Raw genomic sequence first — 13,505 nt, forward strand, 5'->3', positions numbered from 1 at the left:
GGGGGGGGGGGGGGGGGCACATTTGCTAGGGATTAAAACAAAACAATCTGAGAAAACAAAGTCATTGGAAAAGTTGCACCATTATTTTAAAAAATCTGTAAAACTGCTCATTCAATGCCCATTCGAAGGAGGAATCATCAGCATTTTAAGTAACATTACCAGTTTTCTTCAGCTTTCCATGTTCAGACCTCTGAAATCAGTTTATGGAAAACCTGCTTGTTGAAATTGAGGGACTTTATATACAACTGTCTGTAGATATCTACATAAAACTAAGACAGAGCATAGCAACAAATACAATCTGATCTGTATACAATCTGAACAACAAGCCCGGTTGTTCACAATGAACACTTAATGAGCTCGTCCATCCAGCAGCACACAAAATCTTAGGTACTTTATGTGAGGAATTTTGCTGTAAATGTAGCCGTTATCTATTTCTAAGAGGATAGTTCAGCACTTAACCCTATTTATTTCTCAGGGAAGATATAGGAACATATGTGTAGTAGGTATTTCAGATCAGAAGCAATTGGATGCCAATTACCTAACATCATGTTTTTGGTTACTCCATGTAGTACAAAGCAACAGGTTAATTTTATTAGTGGCCCCACCAGCTGCTTGTACTTACTTTCTCCTTGCTTCTCCTCTAATCAATGTTTTTCCTGTGTACTTACAGATTAATGTGACTCAATCTCCTTCTTCTCACATGACAGCTTTAGCTACTTCAATACACAAAGCAGTTTCAAAAAGGTGGGGAGAAAGACTTTATTTCAAACCATGACTTTGAGCTTACACAGGGCTTCGTGTGGCTGACTCCCCTTCCTACCATGTGACAGTCAGGTATATTGTATCAGAACAGAGAAATTAGAAAACAGAACACAAGAAATTATCTAGATAAGCTATAGCTAAATTGTCTATGCTGGACAAAGCAAGGGGTTTAAAGCCCATGGTTACTTTGCACATACTGTAAAATGAGATTTTATTACTAGGCATCACCCAAAACACAACCTGAATATTGCTGCTTGAGATTTCAGATGGAATTTGCATATACCTGCCTAACTAGACATCCCATTATATTCGTGTTTTTCAGGCAACAAAGTGTATGGAATATTATACCATATGCTTAGATTGAATGCTCTACATTTGTAACAGGTTTACTATACAGGCTTGCTTGAATCAGAGCACCAAAAACCATTGCTCTCCTTAGTTTTGTTGACTACATTTCTAAAATCTGAATCTGTTCATCAAATCTGGAAGACCATGCCAATACACACAACAAAAGGCTTAAACAAGTCCCTAAAACCTTAAAAACAGTGCCAGCTCTGTCCAATATATGCTGCCCTGAACGTAGCTTAATGCTAACCATGAACTGACACATAGGCCCTGATTTATTAAAGTTCTCCAAGGCTGGAGAGAATACACTTTTATTAGTGTAGCTGGGTGATCCAGCAAATTTTGGAATGGATCTGGTCCAGAGTTGAAAACATTTGCTAACAAATACCTAATGACTTTTAGGAAATCCACCCCAGGTTTTCTGTATCATCCAGCTTCATTGATGAAACTGTATTTTCTCCAGCCTTTGAGAACTTTATTAAATCAGGGCCTAAGTAATGGCTCAGGTATGAGGTTTTTTAGAACAAAATGTCGCCTTTGATTTTTCCACTCATGCATTTGGAATCTGTGAAGAATAAGTTAGATAAGGTCACTTACCTTTGTGCTTCATTTGTAAAATGTAATAAATTGTTCAAATGAGTTCCATGTGGAGGGCCTTTTTTTTTCTTGAGACTTTCTACAGCAGAGCTTTTTGCTGGTCTGTATAAAATACAAAAGAAAACCATACTTTTAATTCCTAACCAACTAACATTCATTGCACAAACCATCAGGGTAAAAATTTGGGAACCGAGTTGCGGACTTGTTTTTAAATGTGCAGCCTTCATAACTGTCATCTCTCCAACCTTGTATAACTACTTAATGGGCATGATTAATAAAGCTCTCCAAGACTGGAGAAGATAGATTATCATGGGAGAACCTGGTCGATCCAGCAAATCCTGAAAGGATCTGATCCAGGATAGAAAATATTCGCCTACTAATATTAAATGAACTTTAAGATATCCACTCCAAGTTTGCTAGATCACCCAGGTTCTCCCATGATAATCTATCTTCTCCAGTCTTATAGAGCTTCAATAAATCAGACCCAATAAGTCACTAACATGGAACATGCATGCAGCCAGCAAGGTATAACAACATTTAATCTACGCTTGTTCTAGGTCAAAGATTCACTACTATTGAGGCTTTATTATTTGGTATTCTTATAATTCACAATAAAGTTTATTTTATATAATAAATTATCATAATAATTTGGGTTCTGCCTGCCAATTTACTACCTGAGCCCAGGTAAATATTTATGATCTCATATGTATCCAGACTTTCTCAGGTATGAAAGTCAAAAACAAATATCAATTTATGAGAATTTTAAAAAAAATAATATTAATGCAATATTATTAAAATTAATAAACTATCAATAAACATAAATAATATGATTGTGATTACACAATCAGTGTAATCAGTTTAAACCAACTAAAACTGTTAAAAAATTGCTAAACTGCTAAAAAGAAGAACATTTGTCTGCTCTGAATGAGCATCTTTACTTGGAAAAAAATGTTTGTAATGTTGGAGCAAATAAAAATCTTACTGTAATTATGGCACTTTTTTAACATTATTTATTCTTTTATGCAGATAGTAAACTGGCATTCAAACATAAAGACAGGTTTCAAAGATAATGTGATACAACACTTTTGTTACATCGGGTATTGAACAGGAGTCACATTTTACAGGGCATAAAGCAGGGCACAATGCATAACATTATACATATGGTCAAGGCAAGTATCTAAACTGGAAAGCTGGCATAAGTGATCAATTCCAACTGCAAAAGAGGTCATATCTAAGTAGTCAGATATTGCCTATTTTCAGGGGTGTCTATGAATTGTTTCCAAAACAAAAAAACAGGCTTTAAATTTCTCTGACATTTCATGGATGCTAGAACTTAGATCTTCCATGAGTATAATCTCATTTACATTACGGAACCACTGGGTCATAGGGGAGCATGTAATGGGCTTTCAATGCAGTGGGATACAAGCCCCAGCTGTAACAGCAAATTTTTCATTACTGAGGTCTTATAGAACATGAGGAACAGAGAGCTATGCTGGAGTAGAAAAAAGGCTGGTCTGTCAGGGTTTGTGTAGTCTGTGAATTTTTGTGTAACCTTCTTCACCTCTGACCGTAAAGGTTGTAGGAGAGACATGCGACATGGATCCTACCTTCTCACCACATCTCCAACAGGTAGCACAATGTGACATGCATTTGCTGTTCATATTGTCCTACCTTGCTTATAGGAGGATACTGGGAAGCCTGTGCCAGTTGTCTATAATTTTGTCGGATTCTCCTACTGCAACTACTGGATGCAATTGGAGACAGAGGAACGTAGGTGGTTATTCCATGTATTTTATAGAGCATTAGTAAATTGACATCCACATAAAAAAAAATTATATAGTTACACAGTAAGCCAGGTTGAAAAAAAGACATAAGGAAAAAAAGGATACATAAACATATCCCAGATATAAAACCTTATGGACATAGTTGATCCAGAAAAAGGCAAAGCAAAAAACTGGTAGAATTTGCTTCAACAGGGGTAAAAAAAAATCCATCCCGAATAATTATGCTTTAGGAAGCTTTAAAAAAGAAATTTATAAAAAAAAATTGATAGGTAGGGAAATATGACATTCTGTCTAAAAATACTGATGTCCTATGCATTGGTTAAATGCTTCCGGATGGTAGGACAATCTGATAGGAATTTTCAGAAGAATATAAGGTTGATTTGTCCTACTGATTGTGACATCTCAACAACATAGGTCATGTTGGAACCTGAATTTGAAGCTGACCTATCACCAACATTTTTATCTTCCATAAATGAGAAGACAGAATGAGAGTGCAAAACCTCCTGGAATACTCGAGTCAGGCATCCCAGGAGGCTTCTGGCTGCTTCTCTTATGAATGCCCGATCCGGGGCATACGCAGATGGGCTATTTCCTGTAATGGGGAAAAAATGCTGATCTCGCTCTCTTTTTTCCTAATTTATCCAGATCCAGATCTCACAGTGTGTGATAAGGTGACATAGTCAAAATAAGAAAGAAGATAGATGAAGATGGCGTCACCCTGCACTTCCTTTACACGAAGTAGGATTACAGTATGGTGTAGCTGGTATGGTGGGGCTCTATGGAAGTAGGGGTGAGAATTTTTTTTTTTGGTTTAGTCATGAATTTTGCAGACCTTGGTAAGAATGCAATCAACAGGATAGTCATGTCTGGACATAGACAAGTCATAGAGTCAACCTAATAAATGGACTCCAATGACACTACTGTAAGTAAAACATTTAAGTCTTTTCTGTAGCTGTACTTCAGCACTCCCATGTTCCTTGCTGAGACCTCACAAATCCCCTGATTCATTGATCCTTCTATCACTCTGTATGACCTGAGACTCAACACTGTGAGGTGACACAACGCCGCCATCTAGTGGTCATTTTATGGGTAGTACAATGGCGCAAGACCTGTTTACCACAGACAGGAGTATTAGAATGTACACCTCGCGGCCATATATTTCACCTCGGGTGTGGGTGACAAGACTCTAACCGAATAGCACCTACACTTACATTAGTAATGATTGTGTTCATCCCCCGAACCTGTCTGGTTCTGGCTGAATCTCGGAGGGAAGCCGCGCACATGTATGTACGCAACACTCGCCTCTCATGCGTCTCCCCTTCTACTAACTTTGCCACCCCGTTTCCATGGCATTAAAAAAACTTTAATAACAATATTTTTTTAAACACACGCTGACAGAACGATTAAGTTGGTGCCGTCGGGGGAGAGCAGCACTGAGCAGCACACCGGCCGTAACGGGAAGGGAAGACTTTTCCAGACGTGCTGGTTACAAGCTTCACTTCCTGTGTGTGATAGCTGAACAGCTGTACCAGGGGAGGCAAGCAGGGACCGGGCTGACTGACAAGGCTGCTCCGCTGGGCCTGGTAAGCTCTTATGTGGCTTTCTGTCCTCAGGTGCTGCACATAGGGTGTGTGAGGAGACTATGTATGTATGTATGTATGTATAGACTGTGTGTGTGTGTGTGTGGTGACCGTGTATGTATGTATGTGTGTATGTATGTATGTGTGTGTGTGAGGTGACTGTATGTATGTGTGTGTGTGGTGACTGTGTGTATGTATGTATGTGTGAGGTGACCGTGTATGTATGTGTGTATGTATGTATGTGTGTGTGTGAGGTGACTATGTATGTGTGTGTGTGAGGTGACTATGTATGTGTGTGTGAGGTGACTGTATGTATGTGTGTGTGAGGTGACTGTATGTATGTGTGTGTGAGGTGACTGTATGTGTGTGTGAGGTGACTGTATGTATGTGTATGTGTGCGTGAGGTGACTGTGTGTGTGCGTGAGGTGACTGTGTGTGTGCGTGAGGTGACTGTGTGTGTGCGTGAGGTGACTGTGTGTGTGCGTGAGGTGACCGTGTTTGTGTGTATGTATGTGTGTGTGTGAGGTGACGGTGTGTGTGTGTGTATGTATGTATGTATGTGTGTGTGTGAGGTGCAGGGCATGTATAGGTTTGTGTGAGGTGTATGGCGGTCTATGTATCTGAGGTGGCAGTGAGGGCATATGGCTGTCTATGTATGAGGTGATAATAAAGGTGCATATCTGTCCATATATTTATGTATGAGTGAGTGTGCTGTATATGCCTATGTATGAAGATATTTCAGGTGTCCATATGATGAATGGCTGTCTATGTATGAATGTATGTATACTTGTTTGTATCTGAGGTGCCCATGGGGCTCATCCCTCGCCAGTCAGTAGCCATGCGGACACCTCCGTGAAATGATCATACTCCTCAGGCAGTGATTGTTTTTAAACGCTTTTCTCATTACCCTGTCAAAAGTTGGTCAAGAGTTTTTGAATAGTTTTCAAATTTAGGCATTAAAGATCAACCCCGTTCTGGGCGCTCTGTGTAACGGTGGTTTTCATTGATTTTTTTTTTCTGTGAATTTTTTTCAGTGTTTCAGTTAATATTTCCTTTGGTGTTTTGCCAAGGAGAAAACAAAATTTCAAACCAGTTCTTTGCTCCCTGAAATTTGACATCACAGTTTCGATAGGGTAACAAGTCTAAAAACAATCACTGCCTAAGGAGTGAGATCGTTTTACAGAGGCGTCTGCCTGGTTACTGACTGGCCACAGATGTAAGGTGCACATATATAGAGCCAAAGCAGTGTTGAACACAGATTTATTTTTTAAGCTGGGTGGAAAGAAATTGTAGGCAGGTGGAACCCCCTAAATTGTGACCCAACTCATCAGTAACCATCCAAAAACAGCTGGATGATTACTGAAAAGTGCCAGGTGGGACAAACTTACAGCTCGGCTGTCCCCTTTTTCCAGACACAGCCCCAGGATAAAGGCATTCGTTAGTTCAACCATGCAATAAAATCCCAGCTTAGAATGTGTTTTTAAATTTCCTACTTAGTTTACAGTTTGCTACTTTGGTTTTTCAAAATGTTAAATGTACTTTTAGTAAAAAGTTTGTGTGTGTTTTATTTAGTTTTGTATACAGTAATGGAGGTTTAGAAGACCTGTCAGGTTCTCATTTTATTTGACCTGCTTACCATTGTCCCATACTCTTGAAAGGTTGACATCTCCTAGGTGTTTAAATTATATAAAAATCTGCAGAACTTTTATTTTTTCTTGGATAGAACAGCAAAGGGCTAGATCTTCCATCAGGTTTTTACTGCTATTAGGAGCTCCATTTGCGAAACGTTGGTGAACTGTTCCCAGGCATCCCAGCAGCTTCCACTGCCATACTTTTGAAAAATGAACACGTCTTTGAGTAGAGTTGATGGGTCGGCAACTGCTCCCATTCCTTCTCTTTAGAGAAAGGGGGTCATAGTTATCTACAATGTGGAAGCAGTAATCATTCTACAATGTGAACTTTCTAAAAGAAGGCAACCATATGAATAGAATTTAGGATTGCACAGTAATTCTAATCATTGCATAAATATGTAAGTCCATAAAAGCATGACGTCCTTTCTTGGAGAATGCACCTTTTCCTAATGGTTTGTCCTGCTAAATACCAAGAAGCAATCATTTGTTTTGTTTGATATTGTGTCTTTCCTTTTTCCCTATTACACTGGCTGCTGATTGGATGCCATAGCCTTATAGCATATTCAAAATTCTTCGCTAGGATTGAAGTGCCCATGCAGGGGCCAAAGTTATCTACAATGTGGAAGCAGTAATCATTCTACAACCCAGTAATCATTCTACAGTGTGGATTAAGTCTCATCCTTTATTCCTGGACTACTGACAATGATTTCACAAAAAAGAAAAAAAAAATCTGCATGGGGGACATAGAATGCATTAAAAATCTGACGGGTTTCACTACTTTGCTAAAGAAATCATTATTTTTTTCTGTCAGTATTAATGTTGGAAAGTCTATTTTTTCACCTTTTACCATTGTCAGTGGTAAATCTCTACCAGAGCCACAGGTGTAAAAAAAATGTTTGTGTTCTTCCCAGCCCCTTTTAGGTTGGCACACCATCCTACACTTTCCAGTAACCACCCAGCTGTTTTTGGGTGGTTACTGAAAAGTTGGGTCACAATACAGGGGCCGCCACCAGCCTACAACTTCATCCCACCCAGCTTAAAACAATTTATGAGGATAATTCATACCTATTCACACAGGACAAGGTTTCATTACACAAGCATTTGTATAGTGTGTTTTCACTTACTCTTTAATAGACTCTGCTATTGCATTGGCCAACATACCTTGCACCACTGTCAACTAAAATCATTTAAAGTGACCGTGTCACTATAACACAAGCTGTTAGCATATGCATTGATTCCCCTATTACCACAATTTATGGTTTATACTGATAAATATTTGTTTTATCTAGTTTATATTTACTTCAAAATGGTGAGAATATTGGCAAATGGGGAGATAGTTCAGGATGACGACCCACGAGTAAGGGCAAGCGCGCAACGTAGAGATAATAATCCTCGCCAGGTAGGTCTGTTTTGTTGTATTCATAGTCTTTCTAAAAGAAGGCAACCATAGGAATAAAACCTAAGATTGCATATTAATTCTAATCATTGCATAAATCTGTAAAGGTATTAAAGCATAAAGTCATTTTCTCTGGGAATTCACCTTTTCCTAATGATTTGTTTAGCTAAATGCCAAGAAGCAATCATTTGTATGTTTAATTTTTTGTATTTCCCTTTTTCCTATTTGCTGCTGATTGATTGCCATAGCCTTATACCCTATTCCTGAATTCTGTACAGATTTGAAAACTTTTAATGAACCACTCTTTTACACAAATGTTTCTTTGGTTTGATTTGCTGTGTCTTCATTCAGAGATTTCTGTAGTTTATATAAATTTCTTATGCATACAGGGATTTTTTAACACGGTGGGAAATACTGGACCAGGACCACAACAGGTTCCACAAGACGGGGCAAGACAGGATGGGCGCTCTCCTTTCACTGACTTTAATCAGCAGTTGGTGAACATGGGATTCCCCCGCTGGAATCTTGGAAACCAGGTGGTAGAGCCAGTCATGTCCATTCTCATTCTCTTTCTCGTTCTAATGATGGGTGTTCGTGGCTTGCTCCTTATAGGCTTTATATATGTTGTATCCCACCTCAGCCAGCGATAACCTGCAGACATGTGATTCTGAGAAATGAGACGGGCAATAACTATAATGATGGTGCTTCTTAATAGAATTGATTAGGTTCTCTGTAGGAGAACCCAATTTTTTTTAACATGCTTACCTATTGGATATCATCAAGTGTATCCAACTTCTTTAAGACCAAAAACTCAGTTAAATCAATGATGTGGATAAGGGCTTGGCAAAAGCAGAAGTCACTTGGCCTTGCTGTCCAAATCCCCTATTTAAATTCTAAATACATTTCTAAATTCTATGTTATATATTTGTATTCTAAAATCATTTATATTAAGTAACAATTGCATGCACATATAACTGCATTGTAAAATGAATATATTTTGCATTTCATGTTTTCAAAGTGTGTGAAAGACTGATATTCATTTTAATATTTGCTGTGAAAGTTTTCAAGTCATGGGACACACAAGTTTATTTCGATTTTTAACTGAGGATACAAAACAAAGAGATCAGGGATGAAGACTTTAGGGCAGCATTGTAGGTGGCTGAAGAAGTGATGGCCAACAGTGATTCTAAAGATAAGAAATGCAAACACTATGGATAAGCTTTAAAAGCTTCCATCTACCTATAAAAGGTCTTTGTTTAAACAGCTAGAATATTGGCCAGGTGGAGGGGACAAGCTGTAGAATCTTAATAACCTAATTCTACAATGTATGTCTAGAGAGTGTATAAACCTCATATACTGTATTCTAGCCTTCAGCACACAACAGATCTTGAAATTCACACAAAAAAATCAATGTATATGTAGACCATGACAATGAAGGGAGCATTGACTGAGGATATGTAGCGCATAACAAATATTCCTATTCTTCTTTACACATTACACGTTCTTAAGTAGAGTAGGTTATAGGAGCTTGGCATAGAAGACACATGCTCTGAGAGTTGTGAAGGGAATATATCTCATATTGAACCTTCCCTAATTAAGGGAGGGGGTCTACCACTTGTCGGCAACGTGCCATAATGTCCAGCAGTTTCTAACCTCTGCTTTAGGTAACGCCTTCCTCTATAAAGGTATCATTTAAAGAGATCTGGTCAGGTCTGTCAAACATCCACATGTGATTTCCCAGGAAGAAAAGAAATTGCATTTGGATACAACTGTTTGGATGTCTTTAGAGAGCTGACATAGTCTCAATAACCACTATTGCGCCTCCAGATGTTTACCCCGTTTATAATGTGGTGCTGTGTATCTGACATTACCTTGGTTATACAGCCCATACGTTTTAAATTTCGCATGTCATATATAACATTTTTACTGTTGACCATTTCCATACTTTTTCCTGGTTGTTGGCTTCAACACTTAAATAATCTAAAGCCATAGCCTGAATGAGCCCTGAGTTTTCTCTGATTTGCTGCATATTTCCTGGCTTTCTGTGACTTTATGGGAAAAAAAAGACACCGTCGGGCAACTAACGTTCTTAGAAGGAGGTGAACAGCAGTAGCTGATTTCTTTGATGAACATTTTATTTTAAATGTGCGGGCATTCCTTCCCATTAGATGAACTAAAGACGTCGGTTGATGAGTGGCCTAACACTTTATAACTTGTGATGCACAGCTTCCATTTTTGTTAATATGAAATTAAGGATCTCTGTTTTCTAAAATGGGTGAGGTGGTATGTTGTTTTTTGTTTTTTTTTTGTACAGCTGCTAAAATAAATAAATATTTTTACCTGTCTGTGTGTGCATTTTTTTATTCAAATTATAGATTGTAGACATTAGGGGGTACATCTGTGCAGCTTGTTTGTGGCAAGTAGTGCCCTGTGCTGTTTAAATCTCAAAATTAATGGTCATTTTTACGCTTGGTAACCATTACTTTTTTTAATGTCATCATCACTTCAGTTCATTGAGCACCCAGACTGTCTGTTTTAAAAATATTCTGGTTCCTGGGCACTCTTCATTAAAAGTAAGTAAGTAAATTTTTATTCATGTACTATATATCAGAATAAATAAATATCTCAATCTAGGGTGAACAAATAACATGCAACTCGGTATCAGGTAAGCAAATTCAGTTCCTTAACTATATTATGTTTTAAATCTATACTGGGGGTTTGTTCTTTTTGGCAATAGCAACAAGTTATGTTTAAAGCTGAAGTTTATTCTGCTGATATTTTGCTTTCCCTACCTTTATTTATATGCCTCAAAAAAATTTCAATTTTTTTTTTAATACCATACTTTTTTCAGCCTTAGTGAGATCATTGCTTGGTCTTTGTGCTGCAGTCAGGTAATGACTGGTGGGAGTGCCCATTGTTGCGGTGCATAGTTTCATAAAAATTGGATGCTGAGGTAATGCCCAGAAGTAATGCTGAGCCTCCACAATTTGAAGAACTTTCATTGAATTGAAGAGTCAAGCCAGGGACAGTTAAGCTCAAAAGGAAAGGGATAGATGGTGTTGGATGGCCATGACAGTTGCAGTACAGGAGCCTGTACAACTGTACACGAACAAAAAATTTAGACCCCTTTTATTATTCATAAATCAAGAAATTTATTAAAAAATTAAATATAACACAATATTTTTGACATAAAAGTTTTTTCTCAAGAAACATTAAATAAAATATGTAATAATTAAATGATTTATTAACCATTAATGCTTTCTCCTCTTACGTATTTAGGTAAAAAGCTAAACATTTTTGTATAATAATTTAAGCAATCCTCCTCGCTTTTTGTTAAAAATACACTATTGATGCTTTCTAATAAAGCACCCAAATAATTAACCTATTTCTTCTTACTACTTCTTTCCATTTAGAGAACATGTTCTCAACAGGATTAAGAAATGGAGAGTATGGTGGTAAAAATAAGAGTTGGTGTCCCTTTTAATCAAGCTCTTTACCTGGCTATTTTTATGAAAGGGAACATTATCCATAATTAGGATGGCATACTTTCACTAAAAACATTCAAAACCTCATCAAGAAAATAGAGGAATGCTTCTTGATTAAATGTTCGTTCTTGTGACTTAAAGTGGAGGGTCCTATTTTTATTCCTCACAAAACAAATTGAATAATTTCTGGAACGTGTTCCAGCTACAACATGCACTGCCTTTTGCCAATAGGGGATCTTCCCCTTTAGGTTCTCATTGAGATGTTAAAACCTACTTCATCAAGAAAGTAGATGTTTTTTCCATCTTCCATCTTGCGCCTGCAGGAATTAAAGTAGTTTTTTTAATGACCGTTTTAATTTATCATTGCATTTCCCTGAGTTTTATTCCGCAATTTTCGGACATTAACTTGTGTAACTCCTCCTTATGGACTTCATCCACTCTTTGAAGTTCTGCACCTAATTCTCTGGCCATAAGGGCAAGTGCAATACTAAATATAATGCTAATAACCTTGAAGATAAAAAGATGAATAATATTGTTATCTTAAAACTTAGTATAAATGCCTGAAATAAAGATATTTAAATTTGAAATTATATAAAGTAAAAAACATAATAATTGACAAATCATCAATATATTTTATCATCATCAAATATTTTCATTAATTTTTTTTTAATTAGTTTTAATAAAATATATCAAGGTACATACAGAGAAAAGAAAATAAAGTGGTCGTAACATACAGTTCAAAAAAGAACATACAGCAAGGTTAGGTTCTAACAATACATATCTTCAAGCTTGTGGCTTAACGGCCAACCGCATAGAAATACAAACATTGTAACCAACCCGTTGTGCTGTATCAGTAGCAGGAACCATGATATCATAAGGTTTTCAAAAACATTTTTATAATAAAAGAAAAATAAAAGAAGAACAAACAAAGTAACTAATTAAAAAAAGGAGTTAGGAATAAAAAAAAAGAAAGAGAAAAAGGGAAGAAGGAGGGGGGGGGGGAAGTGGGGGGGTTAAAGTGGGCATTGACCAGCTCTAGAATAATCACATCTCTGAAACAGTGGCAGAATGCAATTAGGCATCCATCCCAGAATACTCAGGTATCTAGGGGGGTGGTCGTAACAAACGGCAATATTCCTCAGTAGTGATAAAGTGGATCCAGTGGTACCAAGTCTGTGCAATGTTTTTTTTTTTTTTCCCGCTTTCTTAGCGTCAGTGGATATCATATCCTCCATGTGATATATATCAGCAACACTTTGCAACCAATGTACTACCGTCGGAGGGGCAGTATTCTTCCATAAGGCTGGGATACAGGCCTTAGCTGCATTGAGAAGGTGTCTCAAGAGAGAGTTACTTTAGCACCTGGGCGACATGTCCGAAACATGAAGAAGTGCCAGGGCCGGATTGCCCGTTATATCCACTTCTGTAAGTTTTAAGATAATATTAGCTACCGAGCTCCAATATAATTGCAATTTTGAGCATTCCCAGAAAACATGCAGTAGCGTACCCTGTGTGTCGCCATATCTCCCAGCAAGTGCTATCCGACCCCGGGAAAATCTTAGCAAGCTTCACCGGTGTCCTGTACCAGCGAGTGGCCAACTTGTAGTTGGTTTCCTGATATTTGTTGCAAATGGACGCCTTATGACAGAAATGGAGCAACCTATCTCTCTGGGCTTCAGTAAAACAAGTGTCCAAATCAGCTTCCCATTGGGATACAAATAAAGGGAGTTCTGGCGTATATACAGATAACAGGGTTTGATAGGCATGGGAAAGTGTTCCCCATTTACAAAACCACTTAAGCGCAATAAGTAAACTTGCATATGGAAAGGTATACACTACAAACGGATATTGGACTAATTAAATCAAATTGTTAAAGCTAATTTCTGATCCACCTTTTTGATTAACACATTTCCAAGGCTATGTAC

The 13,505-nt window shown here is 37.7% G+C and overlaps 1 protein-coding gene and 1 long non-coding RNA gene across 2 annotated transcripts in view; one reads left to right on the forward strand and one right to left on the reverse strand.

The window, feature by feature from the left end:
* LOC140339951 (uncharacterized) overlaps positions 1-4,918 on the reverse strand; it is an 82,236-nt gene extending 77,318 nt beyond the window's left edge. The window contains exons 1-2 of the long non-coding RNA XR_011922563.1: positions 4,700-4,918; positions 1,705-1,806 (exon numbers count right to left, since the gene is read on the reverse strand). This is a non-coding gene — a long non-coding RNA (uncharacterized lncRNA). The remainder of the gene's footprint in view (positions 1-1,704; positions 1,807-4,699) is intronic.
* On the forward strand, positions 4,616-10,440 carry FAM241B (family with sequence similarity 241 member B). The gene is made up of 4 exons (XM_072424878.1): positions 4,616-4,771; positions 4,887-5,071; positions 7,989-8,098; positions 8,485-10,440. The coding sequence occupies exons 3-4, from the start codon at positions 8,006-8,008 to the stop codon at positions 8,743-8,745; spliced, it is 354 nt and encodes a 117-aa protein (XP_072280979.1). The 5' UTR covers positions 4,616-4,771; positions 4,887-5,071; positions 7,989-8,005; the 3' UTR covers positions 8,746-10,440.
* The last annotated feature ends 3,065 nt before the right edge of the window (positions 10,441-13,505 follow it).

The sequence above is a fragment of the Pyxicephalus adspersus genome, chromosome 10, assembly GCF_032062135.1.
Source record: "Pyxicephalus adspersus chromosome 10, UCB_Pads_2.0, whole genome shotgun sequence".
NCBI classification, from domain to species: domain Eukaryota; kingdom Metazoa; phylum Chordata; class Amphibia; order Anura; family Pyxicephalidae; genus Pyxicephalus; species Pyxicephalus adspersus.